Here is a 21126-nt window from a genome sequence, read left to right as displayed (position 1 = left end):
TTGTATGTCCAAGGCACTGTTTAAGATATTAGAAATACATCTACATCTGTAGACATAACAGACTAAGTTCCTGCTTCCAATGAGATTTCAATCAAGCCATTCTAGTGTGTGGGAGGGCATACTAAGTAACAGCTGTGAAAATCAAAACTACAAGACACAGGAATAGAGAGTGAGAGGTCCTGTTCTGAATACGGGAGTCAGGAAAACCCTCTCTTTAGAAGTGAGTCTGAGGATGGACCTGAATGAAGTGATCCCTTGGGATAAAGAGATCTAGATGGAGGCAGCATCAAATGAGAGAAGCTAAAAGGGGAGCCTGGTTGGTTCCTTTAGGGAATGATGAGAAAGCCTTCATGGCAGGAGCAGCCTGGGAAAAGGAGAGAGTGGCAAGAGCTGAGATCATAGAAGCGGCCAAGATCCAACCTTATAGAGCCATTTGGGCAAAGGTAAAGGCTCTAGGTATTATTCTGAGTGTGATAACAAGGCATCTCAAGGGTGGTGAGTAGGACAGTGATATGTTCCACCCTAAACATATTGCAAAGCTCGATCTGTCTACTGCTTGAAGAGATTATATACAGAAAATGGTGGAAGCAGGAACCCAGTTGGGAGCATTTGCCATCACCCAGGTAAGGCATGATGTAGTTTAAATGAGGGTGGCAGAAGAGCTGGAAAAGAGCCAGAGTCAGTCAGGAACAAGACAAGGGTGCCCACTTTCACCGCTACTATTCAACATAGTTCTGGAAGTTTTGGCCACAGCAATCAGAGCAGAAAAAGAAATAAAAGGAATCCAAATTGGAAAAGAAGGAGTAAAACTTTCGCTGTTCGCAGATGACATGATCCTCTACATAGAAAACCCTAAAGACTCCACCAGAAAATTACTAGAGCTAATCAATGAATATAGTAAAGTTGCAGGATATAAAATCAACACACAGAAATCCCTTGCATTCCTATACACTAATAATGAGAAAGTAGAAAAAGAAATTAAGGAAACAATTCCATTCACCATTGCAACGAAAAGAATAAAATATTTAGGAATATATCTACCTAAAAAAACTAAAGACCTATATATAGAAAACTATAAAACACTGATGAAAGAAATCAAAGAGGACACTAATAGATGGAGAAATATACCATGTTCATGGATTGGAAGAATCAATATAGTGAAAATGAGTATACTACCCAAAGCAATTTACAAATTCAATGCAATCCCTATCAAGCTACCAACGGTATTTTTCACAGAACTAGAACAAATAATTTCAAGATTTGTATGGAAATACAAAAAACCTCGAATTGCCAAAGCAATCTTGAGAAAGAAGAATGGAACTGGAGGAATCAACTTGCCTGCCTTCAGGCTCTACTACAAAGCCACAGTCATCAAGACAGTATGGTACCGGCACAAAGACAGACATATAGATCAATGGAACAAAATAGAAAGCCCAGAGATAAATCCACACACATATGGACACCTTGTCTTTGACAAAGGAGGCAAGAATATACAATGGAGTAAAGACAATCTCTTTAACAAGTGGTTTTGGGAAAACTGGTCAACCACTTGTAAAAGAATGAAACTAGATCACTTTCTAACACCATACACAAAAATAACCTCAAAATGGATTAAAGATATAAATGTAAGACCAGAAACTATAAAACTCCTAGAGGAGAATACAGGCAAAACACTCTCCGACATAAATCACAGCAGGATCCTCTATGATCCACCTCCCAGAATTCTGGAAATAAAAGCAAAAATAAACAAATGGGATCTATTAAAATTAAAAGCTTCTGCACAAGAAAGGAAGATAAAAGCAAGGTTAAAAGACAGCCTTCTGAATGGGAGAAAATAATAGCAAATGAAGCAACTGACAAAACTAATCTCAAAAATATACAAGCAACTTATGCAGCTCAATTCCAGAAAAATAAACGACCCAATCAAAAAATGGGCCAAAGAACTAAATAGACATTTCTCCAAAGAAGACATACGGATGGCTAACAAACACATGAAAAGATGCTCAACATCACTCATTATCAGAGAAATGCAAATCAAAACCACAATGAGGTACCACTTCACACCAGTCAGAATGGCTGCGATCCAAAAATCTGCAAGCAATAAATGCTGGAGAGGGTGTGGAGAAAAGGGAACCCTCCTACACTGTTGGTGGGAATGCAAACTAGTACAGCCACTATGGAGAACAGTGTGGAGATTCCTTAAAAAATTCCAAATAGAATTACCTTATGACCCAGCAATCCCACTGCTGGGCATACACACCAAGGAAACCGGAATTGAAAGAGACACATGTACCCCAATGTTCATCGCAGCACTGTTTATAATAGCCAGGACATGGAAGCAACCTAGATGTCCATCAGCAGATGAATGGATAAGAAAGCGGTGGTACATATACACAATGGAGTATTACTCAGCCGTTAAAAAGAATTCATTTGAATCAGTTCTGATGAGATGGATGAAACTGGAGCCGATTATACAGAGTGAAGTAAGCCAGAAAGAAAAACACCAATACAGTATACTAACACATATATATGGAATTCAGAAAGATGGCAATGACGACCCTGTACGCAGGACAGCAGAGGAGACACAGATGTGTATAACAGACTTTTGGACTCAGACGGAGAGGGAGAGGGTGGGATGATTTGGGAGAATGGCATTGTAACAGGTATACTATCATGTAAGAATCGAATCTCCAGTCTATGTCCGATGCAGGATACAGCATGCTTGGGGCTGGTGCACAGTGATGACCCAGAGATTATGTTATGGGGAGGGAGGTGGGAGGGGGGTTCAAGTTTGGGAACGCATGTACACCAGTGGTGGATTCATGTCAATGTATGGCAAAACCAATACAGTATTGTAAAGTAAAATAAAGTAAAAATAAAAAATTTAAAAAAAAATGCTACATGGTACCCCCCCCCCAAAAAAGAGCCAGAGTCAGAAAACATTTTTAAATTAGAGCTAATAGGATTTGTTGACATATGTGAGGTCTGAGAGGAACTGTACAAAAAAGATCTTCATGATCCAGATAATCACGATGGTATGATCATTCACCTAGAGCCAGACATCCTGGTTTGTGAAGTCAAGTGGGTCTAAGAAAGCATCACTACAAACAAAGCTAGTGGAGGTGATGGAATTCCAGTTGAGCTATTTCAAATCCTGAAAGATGATGCTATGAAAGTGCTGCACTCAATATGCCAGCAAATTTGGAAAACTCAGCAGTGGCCACAGGACTGGAAAAGGTCAGTTTTCATTCCAATCCCAAAGAAGGCAATGCCAAAGAATGCTCAAACTACCACACAATTGCACTCATCTCACATGCTAGTAAAGTAATGCTCAAAATTCTCCAAGCCAGGCTTCAGCAATACGTGAACCGTGAACTTTCAGATGTTCAAGCTGGTTTTAGAAAAGGCAGAGGAACCAGAGATCAAATTGCCAACATCTGCTGGATCATGGAAAAAGCAAGAGAGTTCCAGAAAAACATCTATTTCTGCCTTATTGACTATGCCAAAGCCTTTGACTGTGTGGATCACAATAAACTGTGGAAAATTCTGAGAGAGATATGAATACCAGACCACCTGACCTGCCTCTTGAGAAACCTATATGCAGGTCAGGAAGCAACAGTTAGAACTGGATATGGAACAACAGAATGGTTCCAAATAGGAAAAGGAGTCCATCAAGGCTGTATATTGTCACCCTGCTTATTTAACTTCTATGCAGAGTACATCATGAGAAATGCTGGGCTGGAGGAAGCACAAGCTGGTATCAAGATTGCCAGAAGAAATATCAATAACCTCAGATATGCAGATGACACCACCCTTATGGCAGAAAGTGAAGAGGAACTAAAAAGCCTCTTCATGAAAGTGAAAGAGGAGAGTGAAAAAGTTGGCTTAAAGCTCAACATTCAGAAAACGAAGATCATGGCATCTGGTCCCATCACTTCATGGGAAAGAAATGGGGAAACAGTAGAAACAGTGTCAGACTTTATTTTTTGGGGTTCCAAAATCACTGCAGATGGTGACTACAGCCATGAAATTAAAATTGTTTACTCCTTGGAAGGAAAGTTATGACCAACCTAGATAGCATATTCAAAAGCAGAGACATTACTTTGCTGACTAAGGTCCGTCTAGTCAAGGCTATGGTTTTTCCAGTGGTCAGTGGATGTGAGAGTTGGACTGTGAAGAAAACTGAGCACCGAAGAATTGATGCTTTTGAACTGTGGTGTTGGAGAAGACTCTTGAGAGTCCCTTGGACTGCAAGGAGATCCAACCAGTCCATTCTGAAGGAGATCAGCCCTGGGATTTCTTTGGAAGGAATGATGCTAAAGCTGAAACTCCAGTACTTTGGCTACCTCATGCGAGCAGTTGACTCATTGGAAAAGACTCTGATGCTGGGAGGGATTGGGGGCAGAAGGAGAAGGGGACGACAGAGGATGAGATGGCTGGATGGCATCACTGACTCGATGGACGTGAGGTTGAGTGAACTCCGGGAATTGGCAATGGATAGGGAGGCCTGGCGTGCTGTGATTCATGGGGGTCTCAAAGAGTCAGACACGACTGAGCGACTGAACTGAACTGTGAGGTCTGAGAGAGAAACTTGTTAGGAATTACTCCATGGTTTGGCCTGAGTAACAGTATACCTGCTGCTTATTGAGACAGGAAGCAGGTTTGAGGTGAGGGAAATCAAGAGTTCATTTGTGGCTCAGACGGTAAAGCGTCTGTCTACAATGCAGGAGATTTGGGTTCGATCCCTGTGTCAGGAAGATACCCTGGAGAAGGAAATGGCAACCCACTCCATTACTATTGCCTGGAAAATCCCATGGATGGAGGAGCCTGGTCGGCTACAGTCCATGGGGTTGCAAAGAGTCAGACATGACTGAGCGACTTCACTCATTGAATAGACTGGTAGCTGAGGACAGAGCAGAAAGTACTGCTTGTAGTAGTCTAGGCAAATGAAGATGACAGAAGGACTTCCACTAGAGCAGGGGTCCCCAACCTCAGGGACCTAAAGCATCATCATGCTTCTGAGGTGAAGCTGATGCTAGAAATAAAGTGCACAACTAATATAATGTGCTGGAGTCGTCCCGAAACCATCCACCTCCACCATCTGGTCCATGGAAAAATTGTCTTCCATGAAACTGCCCTGGTGCAAAATAGGTGGAGCTTAGAGTATTGACGGTGGAAGGAGAGAAGTGAAGAGACTTAGATATTCAGTGGACCATGCTGGTGGTCCAGTGGTTAAGACTATGCATCTGCACTGCAGAGGGAGTAGGTTCAGTCCTTTTGGGGGGCACCTCGGATCTCACATGACACAGAGCCAAAAGAAAAAAAAAAGGGAGATACTCAAAGTAGATGACAACTTAGGTAAAGGAGAAGAAATGGGGAAAGATGCCTAGCTTCTGGCTTGGTCAACTGGAATGATATTGTTTCTCACTTAGAAAATCCAGAGGAATGAATCACCCCCAATTAAATAGAAAGTCTTAGTGTCTCTCCTAGACCTAATATATCTCTGGTTCCAAAAGAGCAGGGTCATCAAACTTGTTTCATAAAGGGTCAAAACATAGTTTCACCTTTTGTAGACCATACTGTTGCTGCTATAATTACTCAACCCTGCCTTTATAGTGGAAAGCAGTCATAGAAAATACATAAGCAGTTGAGTGTGCCTGTGTTTTAATGAACTTTTATTTACAAAAACTGACAGTGCACTGAATTTGGTCCATTAGCCATTGTTTGGCTACTTCTGCAGTAGAGTAACGCTAAGCAATTTCTTCTTTCATCTGAACATGAGATTTTTATATTTTCAGAAGCAGAGGTGAGACAGGAAATCATAATATTTACCATACAAGCCAGAACCATGGCAAAATGTGTAGAGCTGGATTCATTAGCAGTGAGGCCCAGTGACAGAGCAATGGGGAGCAAGATGTTATCAGAGGAGGGGAAATTCCACTTTTCCTCGAGGCCTTATCTTTCTGGTAAATGATTGACCATAGTAGAGAGACTCCCTGTGGTCCATATTTTCCCTGGGCTGGATTTCTCATAACCATAAGAATAATTTCCAGGAAGTAAATGATCAGCTAAACACTGAAAACATGCCATGTGTTTTACTCCAAAGGAGGCCCTTTCTGTACCTGATGAATATGTCTATACCCTGAGCAAATGTTGGCAAAGAGATGTTTGTAAAACAAACCAGAGAAGAAATAACATATGGGAAAGAAAAAAAGATCTATCTTTGGAACTGTTTGCTGAGTTCCAATTTTGGAAGGATAAGTTTTCTTAAAGTGAGACTCACCTCTAAGGTATAACTTACTGGCAACTGTCATCTAGCATTTTATTTCCTGGAAGAATGGACGCCCTGGTAGTTAACACACTATGCAGCAGTGAGAATCTTGTCACATCAGTTCTGGCTTGGCCTCACATCCAGACATGGCCTTGGAGCACCGTGTCTTTGATCCTGATATCTTTTGTATTCCTTGCAGCTTTGAAGTCTATTATACGCCATACAGACAGATCCTCTTTGGGCTTTGAAGTTTTTCTCATTCCCAATGTGTGTGATCTTTGAGGCTCTGGAAAAGTCTATTAAGAGCTTGCCGTAAGAATTTTCCTCCATGTGTTGGCATTTGAAAGATACCTAGCCTACTTCCCTTATGTACTAACCCCCACCCTCACCCTCCCACCTTCCTGTATAAGGTCTTCAAAAACAATCAAAAGGAGTTCTTTTAGAATTGCATAGAAAATCCATTAAGCATAATTTCCATCTGTGTGATTTTTTTTCCCCTGGCATTTTCCATAGCCAGCATATTTTTAAAAGGCATATTAAACTGTCATCATCAACATGTTTGATTCTAGGTTTCTAGATTCACAGTAAAACTTTAGCTTGTCTTTTTTCTCTTAAAAGGAAATTTATTCAATTTCAAATGAGCACATTTAACATTTAGTGGGTAAAGCATTGATCTTGGAATCAGAATGTGTAGGTTTAAAATCCCAGGTCTATTACTGATCTTAAGTAGGATCTTAAGTCTTCTTACCATGCTGAGCACCAGTCTGTTCTGAAAAAACCATCATGCTATAGATGACATAGTTATTGTGAAGATGAAATGAGCCGATGTTAAAACTGTCCTTTTTTTGGACAACTGCTTGCCATGTAATAGGAGTTTAATCAATGTCACAGTCTCCCCACTTCCAAGCAGGAAGTTCTAAATCTAGGAACAAAGAAAGTAATTTGCAGTGGAGATGTGAGGATCAGGGCATCTTTCACAATGCTTTTGGTCAGCTGGTCTTCAAATTGTGGTCCCCAGACCAGCCACAGCAGCATCACCTAGAGACTGGTTAGAAATGCAGGTATGGGGCCTCATTCCAGATGTACTGATAAACTCTGTTGGTGAATCCAGCCACGTGTTTGAACCAAGCTTTCCTGGTAATTTTGATGCTCTCTTGTGATCCTGGAGCACCACTGGTCTGATGCTCTCATTATGAAAATATTTCATATGAATTATTTTAGTCCTTCTGTTTTTTTAAAGCATTTTTAAGAATAAAAGCATACTGTTAAAAAAAGAAGTTAGCTGGGCCACCTGAAAAGTTACCATTAAAAACCCAAAGTAACATAAGCCAAAAATTAAGAAATTTTTTCTCCCCAGAAAAGATTCTACCTGGTTTGAAAATATAGGATTCCAGGTAGGTGTATATCTAGAATGTGGAAAGAAAGATCACATGGATGAGAATAGAAGCTGTTTCTTCAGCACTTGTGTAACAAGGGAGTCAGTCATCATCACTTGCATTTAGCAAAGACTCAAACAGGATGGGGAGTAGAAAAGCTTATCATGAAACAGAACTTTAGCTGTGCTCTGATCAGAGATTGTTGACCTAGGAAAGCAGGAAGTGCACAAACAAGAAGTGGGGCATCTAATGTAATTGCTCTGGGGAGTGTATTTGGCTTTCTGTGGTAAGTCTTGAGTTGGAAGCAGGTAGGGTGGGTGATTTTTGTCAATGTTTCCTCTAACAGTAGGAGGGGAAAAATATGGAAACTAGCAGTCACTGAACAAGTCCTAACCTTTCTGGGCTGGTGTCACAGACTACCAGAGTTTTATTGCTATATAGGGTCTGGCTATTGTTTGTATGTCAATCTCCCAAGAAATCTAGAAAGAAACGACATATATTTAAAGGAATGCTGACAAAGGTCAGTTTAGTCAAAGTTATGATTTTTCAGTAGCTGTGTACAGATGTGAGAGTTGGACCATAAAGAAGGCTGAGTGCCAAAGAATTGATGCTTTTGAACTGTGGTGCTGGGGAAGACTCTTGAGAGTTCCTTAGACTGCAAGGAGATCAAACCAGTCAATTCTAAAGGAAATCAACCCTGAATAGTCATTAGAAGGACTGATGCTGAAGCTGAAGCTCCAATACTTTGGCTACCTGATGTGAAGAGCTGACTCAACAGAAAAGCCCCTGATGCTGGAAATGATTGAGGGCAGGAGGAGAAGAGGTTGACAGAGGATGAGATGGTTGGATGGCATCACCTACTCAGTGGGCATGAGTTTGAGCAAACTCCAGGAGGTAGTGAAGGATAGGGAAACCTGACATGCTGCAGTTGATGGGGTCACAGTTGGACATGACTTAGCAACTGAACAACAACAAAGGAAAGACAAAATAGTTTTACAACTTAGAGCAACATGCCCATGGAAGATAGGACCATAGGTTTCTACTTTCTCACAGAGACTGGGAGGTGGGGGCTTTCTCTTCCTTGATTGCACTTCAAAGGGATGGCTACCACGTCCTTGCAGAAGACATCCTTGCTTGAAAAACTGGCAAGAGGCTTTTAAAAAGACTTACATCCCAAAGGGCAGAGAAAGAATTTACAAGTTTTCTGAAGTAAAATGCTCTAAGAAAAGGGAGGCCAGAGTCTGGAATAAGAAGTCTATCTGAAGTTTAGTCAAACTGAGTGAAAAAGGTAAGGCCTTCTTGTTCAACATCCAGTCTTTTATCACTATAGGAAACACCATGGACCTTACACTTAAGGTTAATAAAATTCACACTGGGAAGAAACCATCCAATTTTAGTCAGGCTCTCCCATTTAATTCAGAGTGCTTTTGCATTCTTTGTGCTGACTGTTGATTGGTAAGAAAATGAACACTGTTTTCTCTAATTTATTTGCAATTATTTGACAAAGGACTTCGCAGTGGTGGGCAGGATGGGCAAAGGAAGCACTTGGTTAGGGAGTATTTTGAACTGTTTGGAATGCTTAATGGATATGCTATGTGTATTTTCAAGAAGAGTGTTTATTGTGTGGTTGGCATGCACAGCGTTGGCAGAGGAGAGACTTTCTGCAGAGGTCGTTGGTCCAGTGATGAAGCTCTGTGGTCAAACATAATTTTATTGCAAAGTGCAATACATAAAAGGAAAAGAAGTACTCTTATTACCCTGTCTCCTTGTTTCCCTTTCTTCCCAGAAGGGGCCCTGCCATAATTCCCAGGGAACTGTCAAGAAAAACATTTTTTTTCCCTCACTTGATATTTTCTTTGCACTTGACTTTTATAGCAACACACTCACCTGGTGTTCTCCAGTGATGTCTCCTCTGCTTTCTTTCTCAGTTTCCTCTGCTGGTTCTTCCTTCTCTACTGCATGTCTCAGTATCAGAATTCATCAAGACTCTGGCCCTCTTTTTGAATGATTTCATCCTTTCTCAAGGGTCTAAACTGCATAGAAATGCTGGAAATCCCAAGTGTGCATCTCAGACCCAGTCATCCTTTCTGAACTCCAATTGCCTGCTTGACATCTCCTCTTGAATGTTTTATACATATCTCACACTTAATGGGTTTCCTATCTCATTTAATGGTACCATAATTTACTCAGAGAAGCAAATCAGAATTATAATGTTCATTTCTATTTCTTTCTATCCACTTATGGAATATATTGTTCTTACCTATCCCTCTATTTCTCAAATATACCTTTATTCCACCCGCTTCTGCATCTCCAGAGCCACCTCCCTACTCCAAGCCATTGTCTTCCTTTACCTGGACTCTAGCAAGGTCCAGGGTTTACTTACTTCCTCTCACATTTAGATCCCCAATGTAATTTTTCTCCTTAAATCACTTTACTGTATTCTCATTGATTGGTTAATAAAGCATGAACTTCTTACCAGCCCATCCAAAACCCTCTGGATCTGACTCTTGACTGCTTTGTGAAGTTCATCTCAGATTTCTTTTTTTTATCCCTTGTTCATTCCTCTCTGATAGTGAACACAAGAAACATCTTTCCTGTCTCAAGGCCTTTGTACTTGCTCTTCTCCTGGTTCCCCTAACCCTAACTCTTGGATCCTTTGTGTGTATCGAACAACTAAATCCAGTGTTCCCTGATTGCTTAAATGTTCCCTCTAATCCAGTTCTCTATCATCATCATGCCAATGCCCTTGAGAGTCTTACAGCCCCACGTGTGACTCATGAACTAGTGGCAAGAGCGTCACTGATGCTCTTCATGAGCCTGTATGTGGGCTTGTGAGGAACGCAGAACCCCAGACCCCATGTTAGGCCAAAATAATCAGAATCTGCATTCTAACAATATTCCCAAAAGATACATATCAGCACTAAGGTTTAAGAGTGTAACTTTGAAACACTGATCACAAACTGTATTTCTTTGTTAGTTGTGTACTTTCATCAGTGGTGAACAACATGAAGGTGGGGACATTATCCACCTTCTTTACTGTTGAATCCTAGTGCTTGGCATAGATTTTGGCATATGGTTGGCACTAAATACATGTCTGATAAATGAGAGATTTACTGTGCCTTCCTCAATTGATCCAGAATGAAACTGAGTCTCAGAAAATTTTGAAAACACATAGCTATTTTAACAAAGCCAGTGGGAGTGCAGGAGTTGGGGGAAGAGAGATGTCTGTGTATGCCCTTGAGACCGATTATTCTGGGTGATATATCAGGCATAACCTAAAACTTCCTTAGCTATTGTCCCTATATGGGCTTCTGATATTAATAATAGTGATTACTTGTTTATATTACATTTTGTTATTTACAATCCATTTTCATGTGTTTACCTATGTAAAATTTTACCCAGAATTATTCTCATAGATATTCATTTGTTAAGAACAGAGAAAGTGGTAAACAGAGCCAGCAAATTTGTGGAATTTCTGTATTCATGGGTCAAGAGATCACTGGAAAAGCAAAAGAAGAGAGGAAGAGAAAGTAAAATTTCTCATAAGAATAACTGTCAAAGAACCAATCTGTGGAGTGGCCAGCCCTTTGACCAGATGAGAATTGTCTGGTGGTGGTCGACAGTAATCTTGAAGGGTGTCAGAGGTAATCTAAGGACCTACCATAGAGTTAGTAGACGTAGTTCCTAACTATGTTAATTATCTTGACTGGACTTATGTTTAGTTCAAAGGACAATTCTGCCTAATTAAAAATTCTGTGGTTACATTTTGCCCTTCACTTACAAAGTTTCACTGTATCTGGCTCCTAACTGGCATGCCATGAATGAACTGTAACACTGAACTTGGGGATCTCTGACCCTGACATTCACACTTAATTTGTAACATACATTCTCTGGAGCCAAATGTATTCACTTCAGACTCTGAGTCTGTTCTTTTCTTCTGCAAGAGGAAAGGCAGTTCAGAGGAGATGGTTCTTATGGTGAGGGTGCGGTTGATGGACAATCTGTGTTCTGAGGATATGTTCAAATACTGTCCATAGACAAGAGAGGAACCTAAAATCAGTCAGTCCTACCTGCCTCAAGTACAAGAAACCATACAGCATCCTGATATAGGGTCATCCATGTATTCACTAGGAACAAAGCTAGTGGAGGTGATGGAATTCCAATTGAGCTATTTCAAATCCTAAAAGATGATGCTGTGAAAGTGCTGCACTCAATATGGCAGCAAATTTGGAAAACTCAGCAGTGGCCACAAGACTGGAAAGGGTCAGTTTTCATTCCAATTCCAAAGAAAGGCAATGCCAAAGAATGCTCAGACTACTGTGCAATTGCATTCATCTCACATGTTAGTAAAGTAATGCTCAAAATTCTCCAAGTGAGGCTTCAGCAGTACATGAACCATGAATTTCCAGATGTTCAAGCTGGTTTTAGAAAAGGCAGAGGAACCAAATAACAAATTGCCAACATCTATTGGATCAGTGAAAAAGCAAGGGAGTTCCAGAAAAACATCTACTGCTGCTTTATCGAATATGCCAAAGCCTTTGACTGTGTGGATCACAAAAAACTCTGGAAATTTCTTCAAGAGATGGGAACACCAGACCACCTGACCTACCTATTGAGAAATCTGTATACAGATCAGGAAGCAACAGTTAGAACTGGACATGGAACAACAGACTGGTTCCAAATAAGAAAAGGAGTACATCAAGGCTGTATATTGTCACCCTGCTTATTTAACTTATATGCACGGTGCATCATGAGAAACACTGGGCTGGATGAAGCACAAACTGGAATCAAGATTGCCAGAAGAAATATCAGTAACCTCAGATATGCAGACGATACCACCCTTATGGCAGAAAGCAAAGAGGAACTAAAAAGTCTCTTGATGAAAGTGAAAGAGGAGAGTGAAAAAATTGGCTTAAGCTCAACATTCAGAAAACTAAGATCATGGCATCTGGTTCCATCACTTCATGGGAAATAGATGGGAAAACAGTGGAAACAGTGAGAGACTTTATTTTTTTGGGGCTCCAAAATCACTGCAGATGGTGACTGTAGCCATGAAATTGAAAGATGCTTGCTCCTTGAAAGAAAAGTTATGACCAACCTAGACAGCATATTAAAAAGCAGAGACATGACTTTGCCAACAAAGGTTCATCTAGTCAAAGCTATGGTTTTTCCAGTAGTCATGTATGGATGTGAGAGTTGGATTATAAAGAAAGCTGAGGGCCCAAGTATTGATGCTTTGAACTGTGGTGTTGGAGAAGACTCTTGAGAGTCCCTTAAACAGCAAGAAGATCTAACCAGTCCATCCTAAGGGGGATCAGTCCTGAATATTCATTGGAAGGCTGATGGAGAAGCTGAATCTCCAATATTTTGGCCACCTGATGCGAACTGACTGATTTAAAAAGACCCTGATGCTGGGAAAGATTGAAGGCAGGAGGAGAAGGGGATGACAGAGGATGAGATGGTTGGGTGGCATCACAGACTCAGTGGATATGAGTTTGAGTAAACTCTGGGAGTTGGTAATGGACAGGGAGGCCTGGCATGCTGCAGTCGATGGGGTTGTAAAGTGTTGGACATGACTGAGCAACTGAACTGAACTGATGTATTCTTTTTTATTGTGATAAAACGTACATGACATAAAACTTACAGTTAATATATACAGGAACCATTTTACATGTACAATTGAGTGACAAGATGATCACTCACAGTGGTGTGCAGCCATTACCATTATCCATTTCTGGAATTTTTTATCACCCCAAATAGAGATTCTATACTCACTAAATAAATCCCCATTCCCCTCTCCTCTACCTATCCAGGCCCTGGTAAACACTATTCTACTCTGTTTCTCTAAGAATTTGCCTGTTCTAGGCTCTTCCTATAAATGAAATTATACAATGTTTGTCTTTTTGTGTCTGGTTTGTTTCACAGAGCATAATGTTTTCGGGTTTATCCCTCTTGTAGCATGGATGAGAAGTTAATATCTTTTTATGACTGAACAAAAATTCCATAGTATGTATATACTGCATTCTTTTTATCCTTTCACCTGTTGATGGACTCTTGAGTTGTTTCTACTTTTTGGCTATTGTGAATAATGCTATTATGAACATTGAAGTGAATATCTCTATTCATGTCCATGCTTTTACTTCTTCCGGAGTGTATACCTAGGACTGATACTGCTGAATCATATAGTCATTCTATATTTAGCATTTTGAGAAAGCACCAAACTGTTTTCCATAGCAGTTGTTCCATTTTACATTTCTATCAGAAATGCACTGAAGTTCCAGTGTATTGTCATTCTCACCAACACTTGTTATTTCTCAGTTTTGTTTTGTTTTTATAATAACTATCCTAATAGGTGTGAAGTCGTATTTAATTGACACCTAGATATTCTTAAACACTTCCTGAGCCAGGGCACTCAAAACAACACTGGGAAGCTACTGTGGATCATCCTTAGTTATAAGAAAGTTATTGTGCCCATGCTCAGTCATGTCCGACTCTTTGGGACCCCATGAATTGCAGCAGCTAGGCCTCCCTGTCCATCACCAACTTCCGGAGTTCACCCAGACTCACATCCATCAAGTCAGTGATGCCATCCAGCCATCTCATCCTCTGTCGTCCCCTTCTCCTCCTGCCCCCAATCCCTCCCAGCATCAGAGTCTTTTCCAATGAGTCAACTCTTCACATGAGGTGGCCAAAGTACTGGAGTTTCAGCTTCAGCATCATTCCTTCCAAAGAAATCCCAGGGCTGACCTCCTTCAGAATGGACTGGTTGGATCTCCTTGCAGTCCAAGGGACTTGCAGGAGTCTTATCCAACACCACAGTCCCAAAGCATCAATTCTTCTGCCCTCAGCCTTCTTCACAGTCCAACTCTCAAATCCATACATGACCACTGGAAAACCATAGCCTTGACTAGACAGAGCTTAGTCGGCAAAGTAATGTCTCTGCTTTTGAATATGCTATCTAGGTTAGTCATAACTTTTCTTCCAAGGAGTAAGCGTCTTTTAATTTCATGGCTGCAGTCACCATCTGCAGTGATTTTGGAGCCCTATAAAATAAAGTCTGACACTGTTTCCACTGTTTCCCCATCTCTTTGCCATGAAGTGATGGGACCGGATGCCATGATCTTCGTTTTCTGAATGTTGAGTTTTAAGCCAACTTTTTCACTCTCCTCTTTAACTTTCATCAAGAGGCTTTTTAGTTCCCCTTCACTTTCTGCCATAAGGGTGGTGTCATCTGCATCTTGCAGTTCCTATTACTAGCTAAATGTATCTAATTCTTGCTTATCTATTTATTGCTCTCTGTTTGGCTTATTTCTGCTGCTCTAAGGCTACAACAATGCCTCATGCAGGGCAGGTGCTTCGAAAGTATTGTTGAATGAACTAATGCATAAATCTACTCTTATTTCAAAGGACAGTCCTCAGAGAGTTAAAAATAGCTTTTATGTCTCATCCCTGGGTCTCCTCTTGTCTAGGTAAAACCTTTTCTATACCTGCAACCTGTCCAAAGACGTTGAAGAATAAGCCTCACCATTATGAATTCAGTATCTTTCTCTCAGCAAGTAATTATGCACTTTCTGTATACTGCATCTACCTTTTCACTGCATATGGTATAGGTTAGAACCTGTGCCGGGCACATTGTGGTGAAAAAGATAACCGAAAGTCAGTCTGTTGAGGTAGGGCACAGACAATAATGACAGAAGTTATTATTCTGGATAACAATAAAGGCTATAAGAAAATGAAAAATGTTTGAGTTCACATTAAATGGGAGTGAACTTTAATCTGAAACCTGAATATTGAGAAGCATTCCAAGAAGAAGGCACAGGTTTAGAGACCTAGAGAGGGGAACAAGTTTCACAGGGGTTCTGAGTCAGAGCCTCCAAGAAGACAAGGCAAAAAGCATTATTACCTCCTTTATTAGACACTTTACCTCAGTTAACGTGGCCTAAAATCGAAATAGTTTGGGGTGCGCTAAACAGCCTACTGAAGTCTTTCCTCATTGAGTTAAATCTCACCTGTCTATGATTAGTACCAGCAATAGTTGGAATTTAGGTGCAGAAGGGTGATTTAGATGGATATAACCTAAAATTTTTTTCATCTGAATCCAGCCATAAGGATTTCAGAGAAGCAACAAAGCTACTTGTGAGCTGAGAGGAAATTTCTGATTCTTTATTCCAGTTGTCATCTTGTCTTCCATGTCAGGTTTAACAAAAAAGGTTTCAGACAAAGCCAGAGCCCAAGCTTGCCGGGCTGCTGCCATTTCAAACTATCAGCTATCTTGCTTTTCAATCAAAAGAGCTCAAGTGAAGATATTCTTTTTTGTTGTTGGGACCTGAGTGCCCAGTTCAGTTCGCTTTAGTCGCTCAGTCATGTCCGACTCTTTGCAACCCCATGGACACCAGGCCTCCCTGTCCATCACCAACTCCCGGAGTTTACTCAAACTCATGTCCACTGAGTCTGTGATGCCACCCAACCATCTCATCCTCTGTCGTCCCCTTCTCCTCCTGCCTTCAATCTTTCCCAGCATCAGGGTCTTTTTAAATCAGTCAGTTCGCATCAGGTGGCCAAAATATTGGAGATTCAGCTTCACCATCAGCCCTTCCAATGAATATTCAGGACTGATCCCCCTTAGGATGGACTGGTTAGATCTTCTTGCTGTTTAAGGGACTCTCAAGAGTCTTCTCCAACACCACAGTTCAAAGCATCAATACTTGGGTGCTCAGCTTTCTTTATAATCCAACTCTCACATCCATACATGACTACTGGAAAAACCATAGCTTTGACTAGATGAACCTTTGTTGGCAAAGTCATGTCTCTGCTTTTTAATATGCTATCTAGGTTGGTCATAACTTTTCTTTCAAGGAGCAAGCATCTTTCAATTTCATGGCTACAGTCACCATCTGCAGTGATTTTGGAGCCCCCTCAAAATAAAGTCTGACACTGTTTCCACTGTTTCCCCATCTATTTCCCATGAAGTGATGGGACCAGATGCCATGATCTTAGTTTTCTGAATGTTGAGCTTTAAGCCACTTTATTCACTCTCCTCTTTCACTTTCATCAAGAGACTCTTTAGTTCCTCTTGACTTTTGCCATAAGGATGGTGTCATCTGCATATCTGAGGTTACTGATATTTCTTCTGGCAATCTTGATTCCAGCTTGTGCTTCATCCAGCCCAGTGTTTCTCATGATGCACCATGCATATAAGTTAAATAAGCAGGGTGACAATATACAGCCTTGATGTACTCCTTTTCTTATTTGGAACCAGTCTGTTGTTCCATGTTCAGTTCTAACTATTGCTTCCTGATCTGTATACAGATTTCTCAATAGGTAGGTCGGGTGGTCTGGTGTTCCCATTTCTTAAAGAATTTTCCAGAGTTTTTTGTGATCCACACAGTCAAAGGCTTTGGTATAGTCAATAAAGCAGAAATAGATGTTTTTCTGGAACTCCCTTGCTTTTTCACTGATCCGATAGATGTTGGCAATTTGATATTTGCTTCCTTTGGTTCCTCTGCCTTTTCTAAATCCAGCTTGAACATCTGGAAATTCATGGTTCATGTACTGCTGAAGCCTCACTTGGAGAATTTTGAGCATTACTTTACTAACATGTGAGATGAGTGCTATGGCATGGTAGTTTGAGCATTCTTTGGCATTGCCTTTCTTTGGGATTGGAATGAAAACTGACCTTTTCCAGTCCTTTGGCTACTGTTGAGTTTTCTAAATTTGCTGCCATATTGAGTGCAGCACTTTCACAGCATCATCTTTTAGGATTTGAAATAGCTCAACTGGAATTCCATCACCTCCACTAGCTTTGTTCATAGTGATGTTTCCCAAGGTCCACTTGACTTTGCATTCCAGGATGTCTGGCTCTAGGTGAATGATCACACCATCATGATTATCTGGGTCATGAAGATCTTTTTTGTATAGTTCTTCTGTGTTTTCTTGCCACCTCTTCTTAATATCTTCTGCTTCTGTTAGGTCCATACCATTTCAGTCTTTTATTGTGCCCACCTTTGCATGAAACATTCCCTTGGTATCTCTAATTTTCTTAAAGAGGTCTCTGGTCTTTCCCATTCTATTGTTTTCCTCTATTTCTTTGCATTGATCACTGAGGAAGGCTTTCTTATCTCTCCATGCTATTCTTTGGAACTCTGCATTCTAATGAGTATATCTTTCCTTTCCTCCTTTGCCTTTCACTTTTCTTCGTTTCTCAGCTATTTGTAAAGCCTCCTCAGACAACCATTCTGCCTTTTTGCATTTCTTTTTCTTAGGGATGATCTTGATCCCTGTCTCCTGTACAATGTCACAAATCTCTGTCCATAGTTCTTCAGACACTCTATCAGATCTAATCCCTTGAATCTATTTCTCTCTTCCACTGTATAATCATTAAGGATTTGATTTAGGTCATACCTGAATGGTCTAGTGGTTTTCCCTACTTTCTTCAATTTAAGTCTGAATTTGACAATAAGGAGTTCATGATCTGAGCCACAGTCAGCTCCCCGTCTTGTTTTTGATGACTGTATAGAGCTTCTCCATCTTTGGCTGCAAAGAATATAATTAATCTGATTTCAGTATTGACCATCTGGTGATGACCATGTGTAGAGTCTTCTCCTGTCTTGTTGGAAGAAGGTGTTTGCTATGACCAGTGCTTTCTCTTGGCAAAACTGTTTGCCTTTGCCCTGCTGCATTCTGTACTCCAAGGCCAAATTTGTGTTACTCCAGGGGTTTCTTGACTTTGTACTTTTTCATTCCAGTCTCCTATAATGAAAAGGACATCTTTTTTGAGGTGTTAGTTCTAGAATGTCTTGTAGAACAGTTCAACTTCAGCTTCTTTAGCATTATTGGTCAGGGCATAGACTTGGATTACTGTGATATTGAATGGTTTGCCTTGGAAACGAACTGAGATCATTCTGTCGTTTGGGGGATTGTATCCAAATACTGTATTTCAGACTCTTTTTGTTGACTATGAGGGCTACTCCATTTCTTCTAAGGGATTCTTGCCCACAGTAGTAGATACAATGGTCATCAGAATTAAATTCACCCATTCCAGTCCATTTTAGTTCGCTGATTCCTAAAATGTCGATGTTCACTCTTGCATGAGTACCCAGTGGTGCCCTAAAGAACAAGCAGCTTCTCCCAGTCTAGATGCTAACACACTCTGGCCACTCATTTCCTCTCACTGGGTCTTAGTTTCTCCATATTGAAATGTGTGTTTAAGTCTAAAAGTTTTAAGATCCTTTGAAACTTCATTTAAAAAGAACATTTTAAAAAACATATTAAAAAGCAAACATTTTCCTGCAGCTTTTGAATAATCTGCATTTATTGTGCTTTTGTTGACAGGGGATACTCACTTCCAAGTTAGTAAGACAAAATGTTGAATTGACATTAGGAGGGTTGGGTTTATAGAAATGAATCGGTTGGTGAAATTCACAAGCACACAAATTTGAACTGTTGTATTGGGCACCAAAAGAAATGTAGTTAAAGGCAGTGAAAGGAATCCCTGGATTTACTGATGGATTCTGTATTTCAGCGGTCTTCACATAATCCAAGAACAGTTTGTCCAAGTCAGCCATTTAGGAACAAACAACCTTCAAGCTGTGACCTAGTCCTTGGACAGCCCACCTGCACACAGCAGCTTCTGTGTGGACTGGGATGAGGTACTGAACACAGATGGCCTTTGTGTTCACACAGATACTGGTTCAAGTTACCTTCATTTGCTCATTTGATGCCATCATTCCTTCATTCACTAAATATGAATGATATATTGAAATTGAATTTGTCAGTGGAGAAAACAGGCAATGTCCCTGCCTCATGGAGCTTACAACCTAGCTGTGTTGGTGTGCCAAACAAGAATCAACCAAATAAGCTTTCTGAGCACAAGCTAAGCTCAGTGCTCTTGAAGGAAAGCCTCAAGTTCTCTCATAGAGAATCACTGTGCAATCTCAGGGTAGTTAACACCTCTCTGAGCATCCTCCTTCTCATTATGTAGGAGTTAACCAGAATAACATGTAAAGTGACAAGTGCAAACATTGGCATATATTAGGTGTACAATACACGTGTGTTTGCAGCTTCGACAGTGAAGTTACCTTTCTGAAAATGAATGAAGGAAAAAACTAATTGTCTTTTTGTGTCTTAAGAGTTTTGCTCAGTTCTTCGTGTTTGTGTGTCTTCCAGTTCCAAGGAGGGTTTCAAGTCAGTGGAGAAGGTCGTGCTGCTCACATTTCTCTCGGCAGTTATCCTGATGGCTATCTTGGGGAACCTGCTGGTGATGGTGGCTGTGTGCAGGGACAGGCAGCTCAGGTGAGTCACATGAGGCAATCTCATGAGAAAACCTGGGTGGAGTTCGGGGCTCTCCCTGGAGAACTGGAGTCTGAATTTATAATTTCCACTAGAATTTATAGCTATGAAGGGGAAAAGATACATGGCAATGATGTTTGGAAAATGGAGCAGGGGAAAAAAATCACATATAATCTCATAGTTCTAACATAACAAGTATAAGCATGTAAGTGCATTTCCATCCTGATTTTTTCCTCTGTTGTTTTTTTTTGCAATAGTTGTGATCACTATATGTATAATGTCTGAGAGCATATCTAACCTCCTCACTTTATTAACTGATTCAAAGAAAGGATAGCTGTGTGTGTGCTTAGTCGCTTAGTCATGTCCGACTCTTTGTGACCTCATGGACTATAACCCACCAAGCTCCTCTGTCCATGGGATTCTCCAGGCTAGAATACTGGAGTGGGTTGCCTTTCCCTTCTCCAGGGGATCTTCCTTACTCAGGGACTGAACCTGGGTCTCCTGCACTGTAGGCAGATTCTTTACCATCTAAGCCACCAGGGAAGCCCCAAAAGGATAGCTGACTAGTGGCTGATCTAAGATTTAAACCTTGGTCTTCTGCTCTTTCCACTTCATCCTTGGCTGCAATTAGAATCACTTAAAGACCCTTTAAAAATTACTAATGTATTGCAGGAGTGTGTCTCATGTGATATCTGAAATATATTTATATTAGAAAATTATTTGTTGTGTATCTGAGGTTCACATTTAACTGAGTGCCGTATATTTTATTTGGTGAGCTTAGGGGTGGGTAGGTGGGTTCATCACACAGAGTCCCTGAAGTAATAGATCCAGGGCAAGACCTGCTGCTGCTGCTGCTGCTGCTAAGTCACTTCAGTCGTGTCTGACTCTGTGTGACCCCATAGATGGCAGCCCACCGGGCTCCACTGTCCCTGGGATTCTCCAGGCAAGAACACTGGAGTGAGTTGCCATTTCCTTCTCCAATGCATGAAAGTGAAAAGTGAAAGGGAAGTCGCTCAGTCATGTCTGACTCTTCGCGACCCCATGGACTGCAGCCGACCAGGCTCCTCTGTCCATGGGATTTTCCAGGCAACAGTACTGGAGTGGGGTGCCATCGCCTTCTCCGAGGGCAAGACCTGGGCACTGATATTTAGATACATTTACTAGGTGATTCTATTGTGCAGCCTAGATTAA

The 21126-nt window shown here is 40.9% G+C and overlaps 1 protein-coding gene across 1 annotated transcript in view; it reads left to right on the top strand.

The window, feature by feature from the left end:
• HTR4 (5-hydroxytryptamine receptor 4) overlaps positions 1-21126 on the top strand; it is a 175473-nt gene that overhangs the window by 100049 nt on the left and 54298 nt on the right. Inside the window, exon 6 of the mRNA XM_068981116.1 lies at positions 19776-19938. Coding sequence (XP_068837217.1) covers positions 19776-19938 — 163 coding nt within the window. The remainder of the gene's footprint in view (positions 1-19775; positions 19939-21126) is intronic.

The sequence above is a fragment of the Capricornis sumatraensis genome, chromosome 9, assembly GCF_032405125.1.
Source record: "Capricornis sumatraensis isolate serow.1 chromosome 9, serow.2, whole genome shotgun sequence".
In the NCBI taxonomy this organism is placed as follows: Eukaryota; Metazoa; Chordata; class Mammalia; order Artiodactyla; family Bovidae; genus Capricornis; species Capricornis sumatraensis.
The sequence above is the reverse complement of the archived record's forward strand: the minus strand, read 5'-3'. Positions and strand labels throughout refer to the sequence as shown.